The sequence below is a fragment of the Hippocampus guttulatus genome, chromosome 18, assembly GCF_054856545.1.
Source record: "Hippocampus guttulatus isolate MCC_2025c chromosome 18, RoL_Hgut_1.0, whole genome shotgun sequence".
Taxonomy (NCBI): Eukaryota; Metazoa; Chordata; class Actinopteri; order Syngnathiformes; family Syngnathidae; genus Hippocampus; species Hippocampus guttulatus.
In genome coordinates this window covers 8,847,064-8,866,157 of record NC_141278.1, presented here as the reverse complement: position 1 = coordinate 8,866,157, position 19,094 = coordinate 8,847,064, and the positions used below count along the sequence as shown (strand labels likewise).

Genomic DNA, 19,094 nt, shown 5'->3' with positions numbered 1-19,094 from the left:
TTCGTTTTTTTTTCAATTTTTAATACTTCAATTCTGTGTGTATTTCAAAATTGAACTGACCTTAAATTAATTTTATTAGATTTGGTGTCTATAATATGACCTCGTTGTAGTTTAATTATTGGTAAATACTTATTAATTTGTTTTCAAGCTTTTATGGGTTAGAATAATTTGCCTCAATTTGGGTAAATATTACAATAGTAGCTTCGTATTTGTAAAATATTGTATTTTAGCATTTTATATATATATATATATATATATATATATATATATATATAAATAGAGAGAGAGAGATCATCACGTTTCATGCTAAATTATTTTTTAATGGCAGTGTAATGTGTAGTTGTATATAACTAATAAATATTCCACCCGGCCAGGAATAAGTATTAGTGGTAATAAGAGTAAGAAACTACAAATACAGTATAATCAATGTGACATCTCGTTTGTTTTCCGCCAGGGGGCGTTCTCGCATTTGCAAAGTTGACCCGAGTATCAAAGAAGACATTTGCAATCATTAAAAGTTTTTAATTCCTTCCCTTCAAATCAAGTAATCCCTGCATTGCATCAGTAGTTTCAAGAGTGCTTACATCAAGGTTGTCCCTCGAAATCGACGACAATATTCCAGAGACAAAACAAAAGCCACCTGTCATTTTTCCTTTTTTTTTTTTAATATCTACTTCAAGTATAGTCAGACATGATAACGTCCAACAGAGTCGAGTTTTAAGTCAAACAGCGACTTAAGTCATCCAACAGTCATGTTGTCGTTAATCACATTGAAAAGGCATGAAATCTCAGAAGCTGGCACCCTTTCAAAAAGGCACAGAGATTCAGTCTGGGTCATTCTCCCAGGAAAGAAATTGCACTTATTAGTGTTAAAAATGTGGAATGGTCAGTACGCGAATGTTTTTGCTCCCACTCATGTGATGTCAGGAAATAGCTGCCTTTACCACTTCAGTATTTTTTCAACATAAAAAAAAAATATATATATATATATATATCCATCCATTTTCCGAACCGCTTAATCCTCACTAGGGTCGCGGGGGGTGCTGGAGCCTATCCCAGCCGTCTTCGGGCAATAGGCGGGGGACACCCTGAACCGGTTGCCAGCCAATCGCAGGGCACACAGAGACGAACAACCATGCGCGCTCACACTCACACCTAGAGACAATTTAGTGTGTTCAATCAGCCTGCCATGCATGTTTTTGGAAAGTGGGAGGAAACCGGAGCACCCAGAGAAAACCCATGCAGGCCCGGGGAGAACATGCAAACTCCACACAGGGAGGCTGGAGCAGGAATTGAACCCGGTACCTCTGCACTGTGAAGGCGACGTGCTAACCACTGGACTACCGGGCCGCCTATATACAGTATGTGTGTGTGTGTGTGTGTGTGTGTGTGTGTATATATATATATATATACACACACACACACACACACACATACATCACTATATATATATATATATATATATATAAATTGGTGGGGGGTTTTCAATACATTGTTTTAAGGGGGAGGTTTAAAAATGACTGACATTAGCTTTTCACAAGGCATTTACAATAGGTGTCTATTTTATGTGTTTTTTTTTGCTATTCACGGATAAAACAGGCAGCCCCGGTGGTCAACTGATTAGCACATCGGCCTCACAGTGCAGAAGTGTAGGGTTAGATTCCGGCTGCGGCCTTCCTGTGTGGAGTTTGCATGTTCTCCCCGTGTCTGCGTGGGTTTTCTACGGGTACTCCTTTTGCCTCCCGCATTCCAAAAATAGGCATGGGAGGTTAATGGAACACTCTAAATTGTCCCAAGATGTGGGTGTGAGCACGAATGGCTGTTCGTCCATGTGTGCCCTGCGATTGGTTGGCAACCAGTTCAGTGTCCCCCGCCTACTGCCTGAAGAAAGCCAGGATAGGCTCCAGCTTGTGAGGAAAAGCGGATCAGAAAATTGATGTGTGGATGGACGGACAAAACGGTTTCTCAGTGGCAACACTGGAAGTAACGGGGGTATTTTGAAATACACACAGGTGGCCCCCTCTGCTGGTTTGGATAAGTGCAGGCGAGCACTTTGTGAGCTTGTCAGTTTTCCAGAGGCACTTCTATGCTACGCAGCGGCTGAATGTCAGCATTTTCCATCGCTGCAGCACACGGGGGCAGAAAAAAAACAACATCACTAAACAGGAGGGAATCCTCTTATTTCCCTCGATAGTCGAGAGAGAGAGAGAGAGAGAGGAAGCTGCTTCACCCTCCGGCATCTACCACTCAAACTTCCAGTGCTGGTTTTGATCAAGTGGGTCACAGGGCCTCATCTGGACATCGGCGCGGCCCTCTGGGGTGCGGTAGGCCGTGATGCACTTGTTCGACTGGGGATGGTAGATGCTTTTGTCCTGGTGGGAGGGAAACAAAACCAAACAAGGTGGGATGGGAGATCAAGAGAGAGATGGACAATAATGAGAGGAGGCCCAGCGCTTACGTCTCTAAAGTCCCACATGACTGACGCCGGCGTGGCATCGCGGTCGCCGGGGCACTGCCTCATGCCGATGGCCGTCTGGCCCTCGGGCACCTCGGCGCACAGCTCCGTCACAGAGTTGAATCGGATTTCCTTGCGGGACGTGTACTCAAAGTACTGAGATACAGAGGCAAGCAAATGCCGGAGAATTTAGTTCCACCATACAAATTTGTACATTGAAATACTGTGTACCTGTTCAAACCAAAGTTGTTTTATGTTGAATGTACAAAAATATACAATAACAACATAAGTGACTAAAATGTAATGATTTATTTTTTTAAATGGCCCCATTTGCTAGCTGTCAATCCAGTTAACTGGCCCAATCACTTTATCAAAATCCAAAAGATATCTTGTGGCCTTGGCGAAGGTAAAAAATGAGCATCACCTGGTTGCCTCCTTGACCGTGACAGCCGAACAGCGAGAGGTACGAGTCGGTGGGATTGTTATCCGGGGCGTTGTAGTCCAGACATTCCGAGTGGATTCCCGAGCTGCGCACCTTCATCGGAGGACCAAAAAAATATATATCAAAATTGTGATCTGGGCAAGCTAATTCCGACACATTTCACAGGAACAAATTCCATATGGGTGAAATTTATGGGCGGGGCTACTCACAGCTCCGTGCCAGCCCTCCCTGTCTTCGGGTACGTGCAGGTCCGGGTAAATGTTCGTCAGGTACCATTGGAAAGACTTACACTGCAGCCGCTCTCGGAGCTGGAGGCGCTCTGAAATGTCGCCGTAGTTCTCCTGTCAGGTCCAAAATATCAGCATCATCATCATCGTAAACAACAATTCCTTTGTGATGCATTTTAGCTGAAGTGAAGTTCAAGTGTACTTTGAGCAACTGGTGCGATGAGCATGTGTAAATATCCAATATAGACGTGTTTGAAAAGGTGCGGAGCTGCCACCTGCCAGTTGCTCACAGTGTCAACATTTTGCGCACACACACACACACTTGAAATGGAGCACCGGTTATCTTGTTTGCTTTTGACGAACGGCGCCCTTTTTTGTGTACTTGCACACTGCGGGAATGAGGAAGTGGTGACTGACTAAAATTGGTAAAGCAAAAAATAGCCCACCCTTAATGTCCAAAGTATGACTTGTCATGTCGGCCAAATGTAGGAATGAATGACTTGGAATCTCCTGCTAATGTTTTGGTTTTTGGATGTCAAAGTAAGTGAATGCTTTTAAATAATATCTATCTATATCTATATATATATATATATAGATATATCTATTTACTATTGCATAATTTTTTATGCAATTATTAATACCACGAACAGTCAAGGATATTCTTTTATTTGTTATTTTATGATTTAATTGTCATTATTTCATTCTTATAGCTTTTTATTTTTAACTTTTACCGCTAGTTATTTGATACTTTTACAACTGTATAATTGATTGATTCATTATGATTTTATTTTAAAATGTTCTTTTATCTGTTTGGATTTCTTTTCTTTGTTCACCTTTTAACTGGAACACGTAAGAGGGAGCACGTCACTAACTGCCTGTGTGCTTGAGAGTTTGCGTTAAGATTCTGCCATTTGTTTTCACATCTCAAAATGGCCTCTCTGTTTATTATTTAGGAATTGTTATTTATTGTTATTCAAGTGCGGCCCGGTAGTCCAGTGGTTAGCACGTCGACTTCACAGTGCAGAGGTACCGGGTTCAATTCCAGCTCCGGCCTCCCTGTGTGGAGTTTGCATGTTCTCCCCGGGCCTGCGTGGGTTTTTCTCCGGGTACTCCGGTTTCCTCCCACGTTCCAAAGACATGCATGGCAGGCTGATTGAACTCACTAAATTGTCCCTAGGTGTGAGTGTGAGTGCGCGTGGTTGTTCGTCTCTGTGTGCCCTGCGATTGGCTGGCAACCGGTTCAGGGTGTCCCCCGCCTACTGCCCGAAGACGGCTGGGATAGGCTCCTGCACCCCCCGCGACCCTAGTGAGGATTAAGCGGTTCGGAGAATGAATGAATGAATGAATGTTATTCAAGTACAGCGCTTTGTTTGGGCGGCTGTTGCTTTTAAAGTGCTCTAGAAAGCCAATTGAGTTAGCTTTATTTTTAGCATTAGCATTACTCGTCCATTGACCCGGTTATAATCGGCCGCTGTGCAAATCGTTTAAGCCAACAAAGTCATTCTTTGTGAGCTCATCGTCTTCTAGAAAGGGGAAAATTCCCACTTAGTGTAAAATAATGTGTCCGGCGGTCCGCCAGAGAGTTCAGGGTGGTCTTCCCCCATTTGAGCCTTTTCTGGCTTCGTTCGTGTTGGTGGTTGCGCACCTTTTTTGCGGGCGGGTTCCTTTTGTAGAAGTGCTGCTTGTAGTCGTCCATCCACACCTCGGCGGCCCGCACCGTGTTCTGCAGGAAGTTAGGCCGAGCGTACGGAGCCTTCTTGGGGAACACGTGGCCCACGTGAGAGCAGGGGTGGATCTCCAGGCTGCCGCCGCACTGCCACACCTGAGGATGACGCACACGCCAGAGCCTTGAGAAACTAACTCCGACCGCACGGCAATCGGCTGTCGCGCCGGTCGGGAGGCGGCGCTGACCCGAAAGGAGAGCTCCAGGTTCTCTCCGCCCCACACTTCCATGCCCGTGTCGTAGGTGCCCAGTTGCTCAAAGTAGGCCTTGCTGACTGCAAACAAGCCACCCGCCATCGTCGGGGACCTAGCAAGGACAAGAGTCATGGCGATGGTTCGAAGCACACCGGCGCGTTGAGATACCAGCGAGCCAAGTTAAGACTACATCACACGAACAAAAGTCACCTCAGAGGTTCGATGCGTGACTTGCGGCGCTGGCGTTCCCGCTCGGGCACGGCGTGCCACTGGAAAGTGAGCCTCCAGTCAAAGCCCCCGATCATGGGCTCCTCCGGCTGCATGTAGAACTCAAAGGTGTTCCAGTCGATGGTATCGATGACGGGACACACGATGGTGTGAGGGTTCTGCTCGATCCTTGAAAAACAGCAAACCACAGGTGAGGCCAGAACCGATTTGCCGATTCAAATCTGTTTTCGTGACATCCCTATTAAGTTCACAAATTGAGAGTGCGTTAAAAAAGAGACTTGTTGACTATCTGCTGCTTGCTGTAACGATGAATTGGCTATAGACGGCATTTGAAGTCGTCCAATGGGATACGTGGACACACCTCTCCAGCAGGGGCTCGATCCAACCGGGTACGCACTCGCAGTGGCAATCCAGGAAAGTGAGCACGTCGCCGGTGGAGTAGCTGGCGCCGATGAGACGGGCCCGGACGAGGCCCTCGCGCTTGATGGTGCGGATGAGACGAACGCGCTGCAGTTGACTGAGGTATTCGGCCAGCTGGGTTTTTAGGTAACCTTGAAAAAAAAACAAAGCCAAACATGAAACAAAGGTTACTTATAGACCGATGGTCGGCAACACGCGGCTCTCGAGCCGCATGCAGCTCTTTAGTGCCCCCCCCCCAGTGGCTCCCTAGAGCTTTTTCAAAAATTTTGAAAATGGAAAAACTATATATGGAAAAAATTATTTTTTTTTGTTTTAATATGATTTATGTCAGAGGACAAACATGACACAAACATTTACGTTTTCCGATGCTGTAAAAATGTGTCGAATAAATATTAAATGTCAACATTTCATCAAAGAATATTTGCGTCATATCCTGCGACACACGTTTCTATTAGCAGGGCGGGATGCCAGTCAGGGGGCTGTTGTAAAAAAAAAAAAAACAGCTGCCTTTCTTGTACAATTCATCGAGGGTACTTGCTAAGAATGGGAATCTGGGCGGCCAAGAGAAGCATTTTTAAATGGTACATGTGAGCTACGACAGTTAGCACGCTGCGAAAGTGATGGCTGTCGCTCATGACAGCATGCGTGTGTAAGTGTGTGAGTATGCGCGCGTATGCGGTAACGGGTCGATCGCAGAGGTTGGTTGTTCGAAAAGTAGATCTTCCGTCAAAAAGGTTTGGGCACCCCTCCTCTACAGGATGAACTGCAGGGGAAAAAAAAAACGTTTAATCACGAATGCTCGTTGTGTATTTGTAGCCAACTTACCGGTAGTCATGTTGATAGCAGGCTAATATAGCTCATTTAAATACATACAGCATGTGTTGCCTTCATTATAAGGCTTTTTATTTTTTTGCGGCTCCAGACATATTTGGTTTTTGTTTATTTTGGTCCAATATGGCTCTTTCAACATTTTGGGTTTCCGACGAACATATGTAATATGTGAGTATATTTATATGCAGATCAGCATCGGTTTGATGTGTATTGGATATGCTACAATTCATCAATATTTCATTATATGTCGCTATCCATGCCAATATTTTACATCCAACTGAGCACTGAGTGTACAAATATTACGGTAGCATAATAATTAGACAATATTTTAATGGATGGAGATGACTAACCACATTAGAGGTAAGATCGGGCCAAAAAATCCAGCCCGACCCGGCCCGCGGGTATTAAAGCCCGACCCGGCCCGAGCCCGACCAATTAACTTCATTTGCAGGCCCGAGCCCGAAGCAAACCCGAAATTTCATATTTTATTTGTGAGGACTCGGGAGGAGGAGGGGTGACTTAAAGTTAAACAAGACTGTATAAACATTTACATCTTTTATATTTCTGTTTCTGCAGAAGGTACATTAACCGACAATTTCCCATCATTGACGGATTTTTTTTAAGAGTTGACGAGAAAAATTTAAGGCTGTCCGTCATTTTGACGGGTTGAAATAGGGCCATTAACCACAGCAGCAGTACGTCCTTAAGAATCTAGCGCGGCACTTTTAACTCATTCAGTGCAGCCAATTCTGGACCAAGTCTGAAAAGACGTTTAAAAACGTCTTTGGGAGTGAATGAGTTAAAAGAGAGAAGCAGAGAGAAAAGGAGAACAATGACGGGTGGATAATAGACAAAGACAGAAAGGAGTTCATTGAATTGTCATTGCAAGAGTTTAGTACAATACGTGTTGTGATGAGGTGACTTGTGTTTTTTTGCGAACCACGGTCTCTCGTGCCCAAAACTATGCACGGCCTCGAAACGCCTCCGCGCACTGTGATGTTTGGGTAGCAATGTCACAGTGATATTTATTTTTAAAAAGTCAGCGAGAGAGAAGCCCGGCCCCACCCGAAGCAATGATTGACATTTTCGGCCGGTCGGGTTGGGTCGGGCTCGGGCTTTAGATCTTACCTCTAAACCATATACCAACATGTCAACACGTCTTGATTTCATTTTTTTTTTCCTTGTCGAAATCACATTTGGAATTCATTTGCATTCACAAATGCCCCTCTTGATTTTTGTTCAGAATTCAACGGGCGGCGAAATGGCAGGTTTTATTTTTAGCACAAAGCAAATACACTTGGAGCGTGCATTTATATGGCTTATGGATACTTTTTATGCCAATTTTCCTCCCACCTCTGTCACTGTAGTCATCGATGAGGATCACCTCCTTGAGCAAGATGTCGGGTGTGCTCTCCAGAACGCTGTGGACGGTCCTGAGCAGCGTGGACCAGGCCTCGTTGTAGAAGGCGATGATGACAGAGGTGGTGGGCAAACGGCGGTAGTCAAATTGTTTTTTGCGGCATCTGATGACACATGTTTATTATTTTTTTCAGGGGGTTGCCGAGGGGGGAAATTACAAAATGTTATTTGCACGCCGTCTCATTCTGCATCCAGATGGCAGCCATTAGGTGCGGTCGTAAAGAAGGTGGTACAGAGCAGCATACCACGGCAGAGCTCGCAAAAAACATCCCAGAACAACAAAAGGGATAAAATCTTTCTTATCAAACGCAACTCAGTTCTTGTTTTGGTCACATGGTAATACCTGAAAATCAAGTTCAACTCAAAGACTATTGAATAGGATCAAATGGAATGTACATGTTTGCGTTATGATTCAACCATCTAAAGCACTATTGTCAAACTCAAGGCCCCGGGGCCAGATCTGGCCCGCCATATTATTTTATGTGGCCCGCCAAAGCAGCTCCAACATGTCAACTTCCATGATCCTTTCTAAAATGTCGACCAAAATTTTTTATTCTCATATTTCTTGTGACCAAACCCCTCATGATAGTAACTTAAACAATAGTGAAATCAACAGTTATTCTTGACTTCTTTATATGGTTTCAGTCATAACGGCCCCCCAAGTGAAACGGTAACTAAACTGGGGCCCGCGCCAAAAATGAGTTTGACACCCCTGATCTAAAGGATTAGTTGAAATTTTTTATGGGTTGGAAGGTTATATCGGTTGTGATGAGAAAATACCACAAATTCAACAGTATTTTTTGGTGGGGGGTGGGGTAGATGATATGTTGGAGGAGGGAAACATTTAAAACATGCAGGATAGTGGCCCCTCGAGGACCGGAGTTTGACGTCTGTCACGGTTTTTACTTTCGGGATTTATCACCCCTGGCTCCCACCAAATTGTTCATTTTGTTCAAAATCAATGCATTGAAATCAGCTGAAAAACCTTCCCACTCACTCGGGCATCCTGTTGTCTCTGATATGTCTGTGGAGGGAAATCTTGTCGCTGACAAAAATATTGATGGCGTAGCGCTCCACGCTGTCCTCCGCCTGTGCCTTCTCCTCCGGGCTCAGTTTGAGGCCCGCCGTGCGGCCCCACTCCCCCGGGGCGTTGCCGTCGGCCGCCGGCTTGGCGTAAAGGGGCTTGGCCAGGTTCCCCACGTCCCGCTCGGCCACGTCGAGTTTCCGACGCTCCAGCTCCAGCGTGTCGCCGGAGGATGACGAGGAGGAGGAGGGGGAGAGGACAAGGAGGAGATACCCCAGCCACAACAGCCACAGCAGGAAGAACGCCTTGGCCAGCACACCCAGTTTGTGCGAGCAGCGGCCCCTCATGGCAGCCAGCTCCGGGGAGAGGAAATCCTGCGGGAGACAGCCCAAGTTTTGAGGGGTGACATATTGAGCGAATATGATTGGTTTCCAGGACACCTACAGTCAGGCCACTTTTTCAACATTTTGAGAAATTCTCATTTTCTTTCTCCTGTTTATCAAAGAGGCAAAAAAAAAAAAAAATCAATTAAAACCAAAATTTGGATTGGGTGATGATTATGAAGTGGTGAGCTTTAAATTCATCTTCTTGTTCCTTCTATGGCCGTTGTTATCATTTTTCTCCTTAGCTTTGCATCTCTGATACCGTGAAGGCATCCACTGTATCACGTGCTTGGCAGATTATTTGGAGGAAACAGGAAGAAAGCCATGTTGGACCCCCGCCAGGGAGCTTGAGGCATCTCGAGGTTACAAAACGGAGATGCCAGAGGACAAAAAGGCCCTTTGATTGGTGACACCTTTCAACATCCAATAGCTGCCAGCCCCACTGAGAACTTGAGATGCAGTCTAAATCCTTCCCTCGCTCTCCAGCATTCCCCACTTTCAATTAGTGGTGAATGTTCCCAAAATAATACTTTTTAAAAAAAGGTTTTCTTTTTTCTTTGATGTAGAGCAGATACCACAACCGCTGCTAGTTGCTCATTAGTGTTTTCCCATTTTCAGGCATGGAACTGGCTACTTTTGTGGCGTTTTTGAACCATTATGTGTTACACTGTATTACGTTGCACAGTGTCCACTTTGCTGCCGTCCTTTTTTAACACACCGAGTAGTAAACATATATATATATATCGTTCTCATCCTTATATTATTATTTAGAAAACCTGATGTGCTCTAAAAAAAAAATGAAGGCAAATTTGTGCAAAAAATAATCTAAATAAGTTGACTTGCATCTCTGATGAAAACACTTCGTAAAAATATCTGTATAATTATCAAAAATGTTTTATTAAAATGGTTGTCGATGAATCACTGTGATATCATGGCCTTTTTCCCCCCACTGGTGTCACACACAGAAGCATGTGTTTGGATAGAGAAAGCCAGGCCGGTAGCTCAAAGATTTTTTTTTTAAGCATTTCATAAACATGCCAATAAGTAAATCCAGGAGGCTCTTGTTCTCTTTCACTGTTTGTCCGTTTATATGTTTGGTCCTGACCGATGCGTTCACCGTGGTGTGGTTTCCGCATGTTGTAGCAGGCTGCTCATGGAGTTATTGTAGTCAAGATTTATCAGCTGCGAGTTGGCGTGCGACTGCATGTGCTGCCTTTTAATAAAGGACACGGCTCATTTCCTCATTGGGCCTTCGTTGCGGCCAGCAGCTTGCCACGGAGCAGAGCAAAGCAGCAACATCAAAAAGCCAATCATTTGCTCCTCCCGGCAAAACAGTATTTAAAAATTAAATCTCACATCTATTTTGAGACTCCTGCCACCTGGTTTAACACACATAACAGTGTAAATAAAAGATATGTACACAACGAATGACGTCTTCATCCAAACTCAAATGGAGTCACTTTATTAGCACTGGAGCGCGGCAGTTGAGAGTTTTCAGTAGTGGGAAGTAACCATGTGCAAATACTGCCGAGATTCTGACATTTGAAAACTGTATTTTCAACTCCTTACTTTGTCAAAAAGGCTTGTTACTTTTGACTGAACACTTTTGGTGAAATTGTGTAAAAAGAAAACAACGCAAATAGAAAGACGTAAAGTCAACCAACCATAGATTCGATTTTGATTGACAAAGTGAGATTTTACTAAAAATATGGGTGCGACTTCATCGAGCCCCTGTGAAAAACAGACGCTGAAATATATCTGTTTACATATTGGGGGAGGGGCAACTCATTCCCAAAGCCCCACCCCCAAAATTCAGAAGCTTGACAATTATACAGATTGACGCAATCTCCACAATTCACTACTACATAGTTTTTATTCTTTACATATTTTCAGGGATTATGTTCAAAGATGAGTATTTCAAAATAAATGTCTGAATTCCATTTACAGGGTCTTGAACAGATTTGAAAATGCAAGATATTCCCGATCTGTGACCTTTGTTCGGCAAGAAAAAAATTGCGGCCAGTGTGTCATGTCAGCTGAAAAAACCACCAGTTTATCTGTCGAATCTGATCTGTGTGTTCTGTTTTCGTCAGCTTTTATCCTTGTATCTAACATTTTAATGTTAGCAAAGATATAGAAACATGTTTGATCTTTGCTCGTGTCCAATAATTTTTCGGTACTTCTCAATGGAAACGGCAGTCAATTTAAAAAAGTAATAATGTAACTAATTAGTTTTAATGTACATTTTTAATTCCCAGATTTAAAAAAAATACAAATACACAAATATAGATATATAAGTTTTATTGTACTTCAGGACATTTCAGAGTCTATACTTTTTAGCTTTTAGTCAAGTACACGACTCGAAGCACTACTTCTACTTTTACCAGGGTATTTTTTTTTTCTTTTATAACTTTCTACTTCAAGACAGTGAGAGTTTTGCCACCTCTGCTCCTCTGCTCGAGGAGGGAGGACACGAAGCATTTTTTCGAGAAGACAAACGTGTCGACGTCGCCTACCTCGGCCACCAGTCACATGAGTCCGGGCGTCCTTTCGAGGCCGTCGCGGTTGTTGTTTGTCGTCCTCCGCTCTCCCAGAGAAAGAAACCGCTGGCGTGCAGATGTCAGCAGACGTCGCCTACATCCTCCGGCCGCTCCACGCTACTCGCTGTAATAGCCGGCGTCCGTATAAAAAAACGCCATACAAAGCAGTTCCGCTATCGTCTGTCAAAATAAGATAACTTTAAAGACTTTTTTTTTTAAAGCCTTGTTTTCGCTTCGAATAGAATGTAAATCGTACGAAAGTGTACACTCACGTGATTGAAAAAAAAATACATCAAATTTATTATTCGTATTTTTTCAGCCTTTGTTTGTTTATTTTTTGATTCTATTTTTTTGTAGCTCTTCATCAAAGTATTTTTTCGGTTGTATAGGATAATTGTTTCTATTTCATGGAATATATTTTCTTTTCCATTATTTGTTCTGTTTTTTACAGTATTATCGTGTAAAGATATTCAGAAAAACTGAAAAAATATTTAGGAAAAAAATCTATTTTAGAACAAAATAACAAAAATAACACAAATTGAACGAGAAAAAAAGTTTCCCAAATCATTAAAAAAAAGACACTACAAAATATCGTCCATAAAAAGCCCCAAAATAAATGACACATGACTTTCTTTCCCAAGTGAATGCAATGCGATAAATTACACGTTGGTTGTACCTTTTTAAATTTTAATTGATACAATTATGACCTTTAAAGAGTCGTATGGTGAAAAAGTCAGCTATGATTTTAAAACAAACAATTAATTGTTCTTAGTCTGATTTGTGAATTTTTCATAAAATGGCAGGGAAAAAAATAACAAAAATACTTCCTTAACATCACTTCCGGAAAAGGAAGCCTCCTTTCACGTCAGCTTGACGTAGAACTTTGGTGCTAACCTGTTAGCTCATCTGACATTTGACAACTTGTCATAAATCAGTACTAATCGTGAAACTAATAATTAAACAAACAGGTGTTGTTGATCCTTGTTTCCCCAACCGTTTTTTTGTTTGTTTTTACCAGAGCACATATATTACATTAGAAAGAACTATCTCAGGCATACTCCAAAACAAAATTGTAAAAACAAAAAAAGTAGATACATGAGTTAATTATGGACTCTGCCATATTGTGGAAGAGATCAAAATATTTTTGCCTGTCACTATACGACGGTAGCATAGATTGATGGCCATTTTCTGGACTAAATACTTTTTAGAAATTGGATTATTTCCCACTGCACACCTGATGATTTCTTTGGCACATTGATTGGAAATCATTTTTCAGTTTTATTCAATTAGACGTCATTGATGGCAAATACACAAATTCCCAGTGGATTGCATCATCGTTATCTCTTCATTATTATTGTCAAGGCGTGTTTTTATGAGCTAGTTTACCTTTGTACCTTTCTCTCTGATACATAAATCTTAAAAAGAATTTCAAGTGGTAACATAATACGAAATGTATTTGTCTTACCATCTCACACGTTGTTACGCAATTGTGAGGTCACGTTGCTTCTTTTAGTTTTGATGTTTGTAGGAAGACTGAAGGATGGCTTTGTGCGGGGCAGGAATTAACAACGTAACGCACACATAAGAACAGCCTTGATTCGTGCGTGCGTGTGTTTTGTTTGCCATTCTCGGCTTGCTTTGCGTCCCCGGAGAGTCGAGATCCTGCTCATTCTGGACTGAGTTCCTCTGGCGTGGTCTGTTGTTGTTAGGCGGACACCTGCACTGTTTGGTCTCACGCCAACCTCTTTTTTTCACCTCCTCTTTCATTTTCTCGTTCTTCTTCCCCTCCTCTTCCTCCCCTCTCCCTGCGCTGACCTCATTCCTCCAGGCGTCGAGTGTCAAAGAAAGCCTTGAAGCGTTCTTTCACAAGTTTACAGCTCTCTTGTTTCTCTTGTGTCATTGCTCAGGCTGTCATTGGGTGTCATGTAAGGGCTGTGTGTTCATTTGATGGTTCTAAATAACAGCAGTAAGAAAAATTTGGGGAACCAAAGGTGCCAAGACCACCATGTAGTGGCTTTGTTGACCAACACCTTATTATGAAGCCAGGTCAGGGTGTTGCTATGGTGATGGCAGACTGGCGTTCACTCCCGGTTGTTTTCAAAGTAGAGTTCGTCAGAGTTTTGGAGCATTCTTCACCTCCTATTTTATTTTTAGAGCACTTTAAAATCAACCACAGTTGCATACAAAGTGCAGTACATCAAGTTAAAAAAATCAGACATATGCAAACAGTTTAAAACTATTACCTGCCACAAAATATTCCCTGCATTTTTTCAAACGTGCCTTCCTGAGACTTTTTGGGGTCAGTCTATTCCGAATAGACAGAAAATGTTGCATTGCAATGTTAAACAGTTTTTGGGGGGGGCTGAATATTAAAGCCAAAATTCCAGGTGGCACTCTCACCCAATTTCTCGGCGCAGAATTTAGCCTGCTTTGTCTATTGTCAAGCATTTGTGTGTGTGTGTGTGTGTCCTACCTTAGTATAAAAAAGACAAAACACCGTACATAATTCTTCCATGGCTGTCCAAAGCGACAAGCGGAGTCATTCAGCCAAAGCGGAGTGACAGTCCAAGGTGAGCGGGTCACACTGTACTTCATCTTCACTTTAACTCTTGTATAACATTTATGTCTAACTTTGTCCTTCCAATGAAATTTGAAGGCTGGTTTAGCATTTAAAATACTTCAGAGGTGCCTTCGTCACTGTTGACCTTGTCAGGAACATGAACACTGCAGTCACAATGAGGAATAGTGAGACTTTCACAACCTAGCTATTCGTGGCAAACAAAACTATCCTTGCTAGTCCTCATGTTTTGCTTTTCCATATTGTGAATTTTGCCATGGCATCACCAGGAGATGATGCTTAGCGCCATTCCGATTGGAGGGAAATGTATGCAATCCATTTAACTCTTTTTCCATGATTTCCTATGGGGAAAATAATTGGAGCAAATATAAGAGTTTCAACGAAATCTAAGCGTGGTCACCTTTTACTTTACGAAATGATGTCAAAAGAAGTAACTGGAAGCAATGCAGACTGGCCGAGCCGCTGGCTGCAACACAAGACACGAGCAGGGGATGAAAGGCACGACCCGTGTCCTGTGTTGCAGCCCCCGGCCCGGTCCAACGGGGCACCTTCAGCTCAAGATGGCGATGGATGATAGCCTGCAAAGAAGAAGAAAAATTGATCAAATCCATAAGCTTCATCTTGTGGCAGTTAATAACTGTCTTTTAAAGACCCCTGAAATGGCCAGATGAGGGCTGCTGCAAACCAAAATGGCAGGCTTCATGTGTTTTTTTTTTCAGGCATGGCTACTTGAGACTTTTTTTGTGGGTCTACTAATGACAGAAGTGCCGACCAGATTTCGTGGCGCTAAGTGAAACTGGCTTGGAGGAATTGTCTTTGAAAGCTCCTTGGAAATGGCCCAAACGAGCCTGAAAATGACCCCTTCAAACCGAAAGGACACGCTTCCCTTTTACTTTCGGATATGGCTACTTTCGACTTTTTTGCCAATCTGCTCGTGGTAGATATGCTTGCCAAATGTTATGTAATTAAACCAAACAGGCCTCAGCGGCTTATTTGTTTATTGAATTAATTAATCCGGAGCACGTGTTTATAAAAAATCGACTTTTATGCTGTGTCATCCATTTTTGCTATGGAATGTGTAGATTTTGCATGACACAAGATATCAAAAGTAATAAATTATTCAAAACTGAAGAAGCTACAGCATCTTTGGTGTACAGAAATGTTCCACCAAAAAATGTCAACGTTGATGAGGATGACCGACTACGGATGCGATGTATCTCCGCCGTAAAACTCAACTAATGGGGTGCGTGAAAGGGTGCTGACACCTCATTCACAATGGCAGCGAAGGCCAAAGCCTCTTTTCAGAAAAATAAAAGCCGGCACAAAAAAGAAAAAAAACCACTTCTGTAGCCCAAATTGCCTCACGAAGAAGGCTAATGACAAACATGGAAATACCAAAAATGTAAACCCCATGACAGAGCAACATATGAGAAGCTGGCAAAGTGTTTGGTTGCAAAGCTTTGGACACAAAACAAACCTCATCGGTGCCCAATAGTGCCCCCAACTGCCTGATCTTTGCTATTGCAACTCGCTAAAATGGGCCTAACCTCAATTGAGGACAACGCAGAAGACATCAAAGGAGGTGAAGGACAAAGCAGGAGCAGAATTATAGCCAGCCAGAAGGACACATTCAGTTGAACTCCTTCGAGACTTGTGAAATGGAACGCCTTCCTTTTCTTCCATAAAAAGATTAAAACATTCCCTGCTGCTTGGTCTGCTTGCTTATTATAATTCCCATAGTGATCGAAGAGCGTGTGTGACTCTGCTGAATAAGCCTCTTTGTTCTCTGGTGTTCTGGATGCTGTTGCTGTCATCCTCGAGCAAACACAAAGTGGGTGAAGTTATTATTTCGGGCCAGAGCATGCAGAGAAATCATTTTTAAGGAGGAGTGGCAACATTTTCAGGTTCGTCTTATTGAAAATGGAGTTTGTAGCGGTGGAGCAGGCGGAAGCCACCTCAAAATTTTCTGAACACAGAAAATTTGGGAGATATGCCTATCATGTGTAAATATACAAAAAAAAAAGTCTTAATAAGCCATACCTGAAAAGACCCGAGAAGTCCGCCATTTTGGTTTGATGGGACCATTTTAGCCATATTGCCCATGTATCCTTCAAAAACAGGCTTCTCTGAGAGATTTTGTTTACTATCACATTCGAATTGTGTATATTGGACAAAAAACAACAACAACACACAATTACGAACAATTTGGATTCACATCATTAACTGTGGGTAGAGCATGATGGCCATATTTGATGACTTTTTACTATAAGAAACTGTAAATTGGGCCCCAAATCCTATTTTACTTGAAAGCATTAAATTTGGTTGCCATGTCTATCATGAGTAGACCCACAAAAAAGTCTCAAAGAAGCCATGCCCGAAAATACATAGGAAGTCTGCCATTTTGTATTGAAGTGGCCATTTTATTTAATTTTGTCCATTTCCACAATTCCTTAAAAGACAGATTCCGGCTATAAATTTGGCCCAAATGCTCACATACTTGGAGCACTTATACTAGACAGGTGGACGACGGCGTAAAAATTGCAAAGAATTCAAGTTGTCTTATCGGAAGTGCATCCGGAACGGCGGTACGGTTTGATGACATTTTATGAAACATAAAACTCATTTTATACAAATGCTTGCTTCTGTTCTGTATGTGGGCAACTGTAAAACAGAGAGTACTGGAAACAGCATCAACGTTAAAAAAAAAAAAGGTGCTTCCATAACCAAGGAGTAAAATATATCCATGACCTTTCTTGTGAGTCATCAAGCCACACGGGGCGATCACACTCCCTGCAGGCGTGTCAGCATGAGCAAGCTAAATGTGTGAAGCCCTGCAGGAGCATGACGACATGCGTCTTCATCATCTCTGCTTGGGTCACTGCCATTGAAAAGGAAATAGCCAAAATCACCCTAAAATGGCTGCTTCAAATCAAAAAGTCAGACTTCCTGTGTCTATTTGAGCTTGGCTTCTGGAGCTTTTTTTTTTCGTGGGTCTATTTCTGATAGACATGCCTACCAAATTTCATGCTGCGAGGTGAAATCACCCTTGAGGGATGAATTATTTTAGAAGTGAAGTTTTAGAGTTTCTTGTTTTAAAGAGTCATAAAACTCATTTAGGGTGTAATGACACATTTTTTTGTTGGTCTACTCATAATAGACATACCCACCAAATTTTACAGTATGCTGTTCAGTAAAACCAGTTTCAGGGACAAAATGTTTGAAAATTCCCTGGTGCTTGTCGAATTTCGATACGGAGTTGCTCTCGGCCTTATTGGTGCTGCTGCTAACGGGAGATGACACAATATATTTCTACCGCCATATTATGAGGTGGATGACATCATTAAAGCCATCTCATTAAAGCATTCTTCCAATTCTACGCTATATTTCACTGGAGGCGAGAGGCAATTTGTCCTCTGTGAAAATCATGAGTCAATTTAAGTCTTCAGAGGAAATCTGTTTATCAGTTGACTGCACGCACACACACACTCACACTCACTCACACACACACACACACACACACACACACACACACACACACACACACACTGAGGAAGCCTGACGGCGACTGATAACGGTGAGACTTACTTGGCAATAAATATGGAGAATATTTGACTGCCATCATGATCAGTTTGTGCTGCTCGGGTGATTTAATAGAACCCACACACATTAGGTGCACTCACCTGCCACTATATGTGATACTTGTACATCCAAAGGTTCAATGTTTGAAATAAAATGTGGCAATTTTCTGTATAATGTTTCACAAAGTCAGAAAGGTATTTCCGGTATTTGGGTGACCTACACAAGAGGGTAAAAAATTGTAGTAACAACCCCCGTTGTTTACACTCTCCAAAATAATAAAATATAGTTAATAAATTGAATATCTCTATTGCAGTGTCACTCAAAATATTTGAATTTATGATAGAGCGCTTGCATTGCTGCGGTACCAAATAATGTTTTTAATGACTGTTATAATCATCAACCACAATCACGCAAACATGACATTAGTTTTTTTTTTTTTTTCAAACAACGTACCTTTTATCTGCACATGTTCTGGAACCAGTCCGGGTCCTCATGATGCCAGACAGTGGGATATTGTCAAAGCTCCAGACCAAACTCGCTTCTCCAAACGAAGCTATAATGGTTTTGCAACTGTTTCCCGTCGCAGTCGGTTAAGCTCAGAAACGGTGCCTTTGCGCTCGAGTTGCTTGTGATCGTGCTCACACATCGGCGGGGTTCAGCTTTCCCCTCCTCTCAAGTGCTGCCTCAAAATAGTCGATGACACATTTTTCCTCCCAGCAGTGATTCACTGGGAGTGCACGATGAGTTTGGATCCTGAGAGCGACACCTGGAGTTGTATTAGCGCAAGCTCAATTAAAAAAAAAATACACACACACACACACACACACACACACACACACACACACACACACACACACACACACACACACACACACACATACATATATATATATATAGAGTGAATGAATATAATATAATATTATATATAGATATACATCACCATCATTACCATTGGTTATGAAGGTGGAAATATATATATATATAGTGAATGAATTTGAGAACATGTCTATTTTTATCAGAAATTGGCGTTACCATTTGCTCCAGACTCCAT

General features: G+C 42.4%; 1 protein-coding gene across 1 annotated transcript; it reads right to left on the bottom strand.

The window, feature by feature from the left end:
* Positions 1-507: 507 nt before the first annotated feature.
* On the bottom strand, positions 508-12,505 carry galnt4 (polypeptide N-acetylgalactosaminyltransferase 4). Its single transcript, XM_086136871.1, has 11 exons — positions 11,863-12,505; positions 8,937-9,337; positions 7,874-8,043; positions 5,631-5,820; positions 5,252-5,437; positions 5,036-5,153; positions 4,770-4,946; positions 3,107-3,238; positions 2,880-2,990; positions 2,459-2,611; positions 508-2,372 (listed from the first exon to the last, which is right to left on the bottom strand). Exons 2-11 carry the CDS (start codon positions 9,308-9,310, stop codon positions 2,241-2,243), a joined length of 1,743 nt encoding a protein of 580 aa, XP_085992997.1. The 5' UTR covers positions 9,311-9,337; positions 11,863-12,505; the 3' UTR covers positions 508-2,240.
* Positions 12,506-19,094: the final 6,589 nt, after the last annotated feature.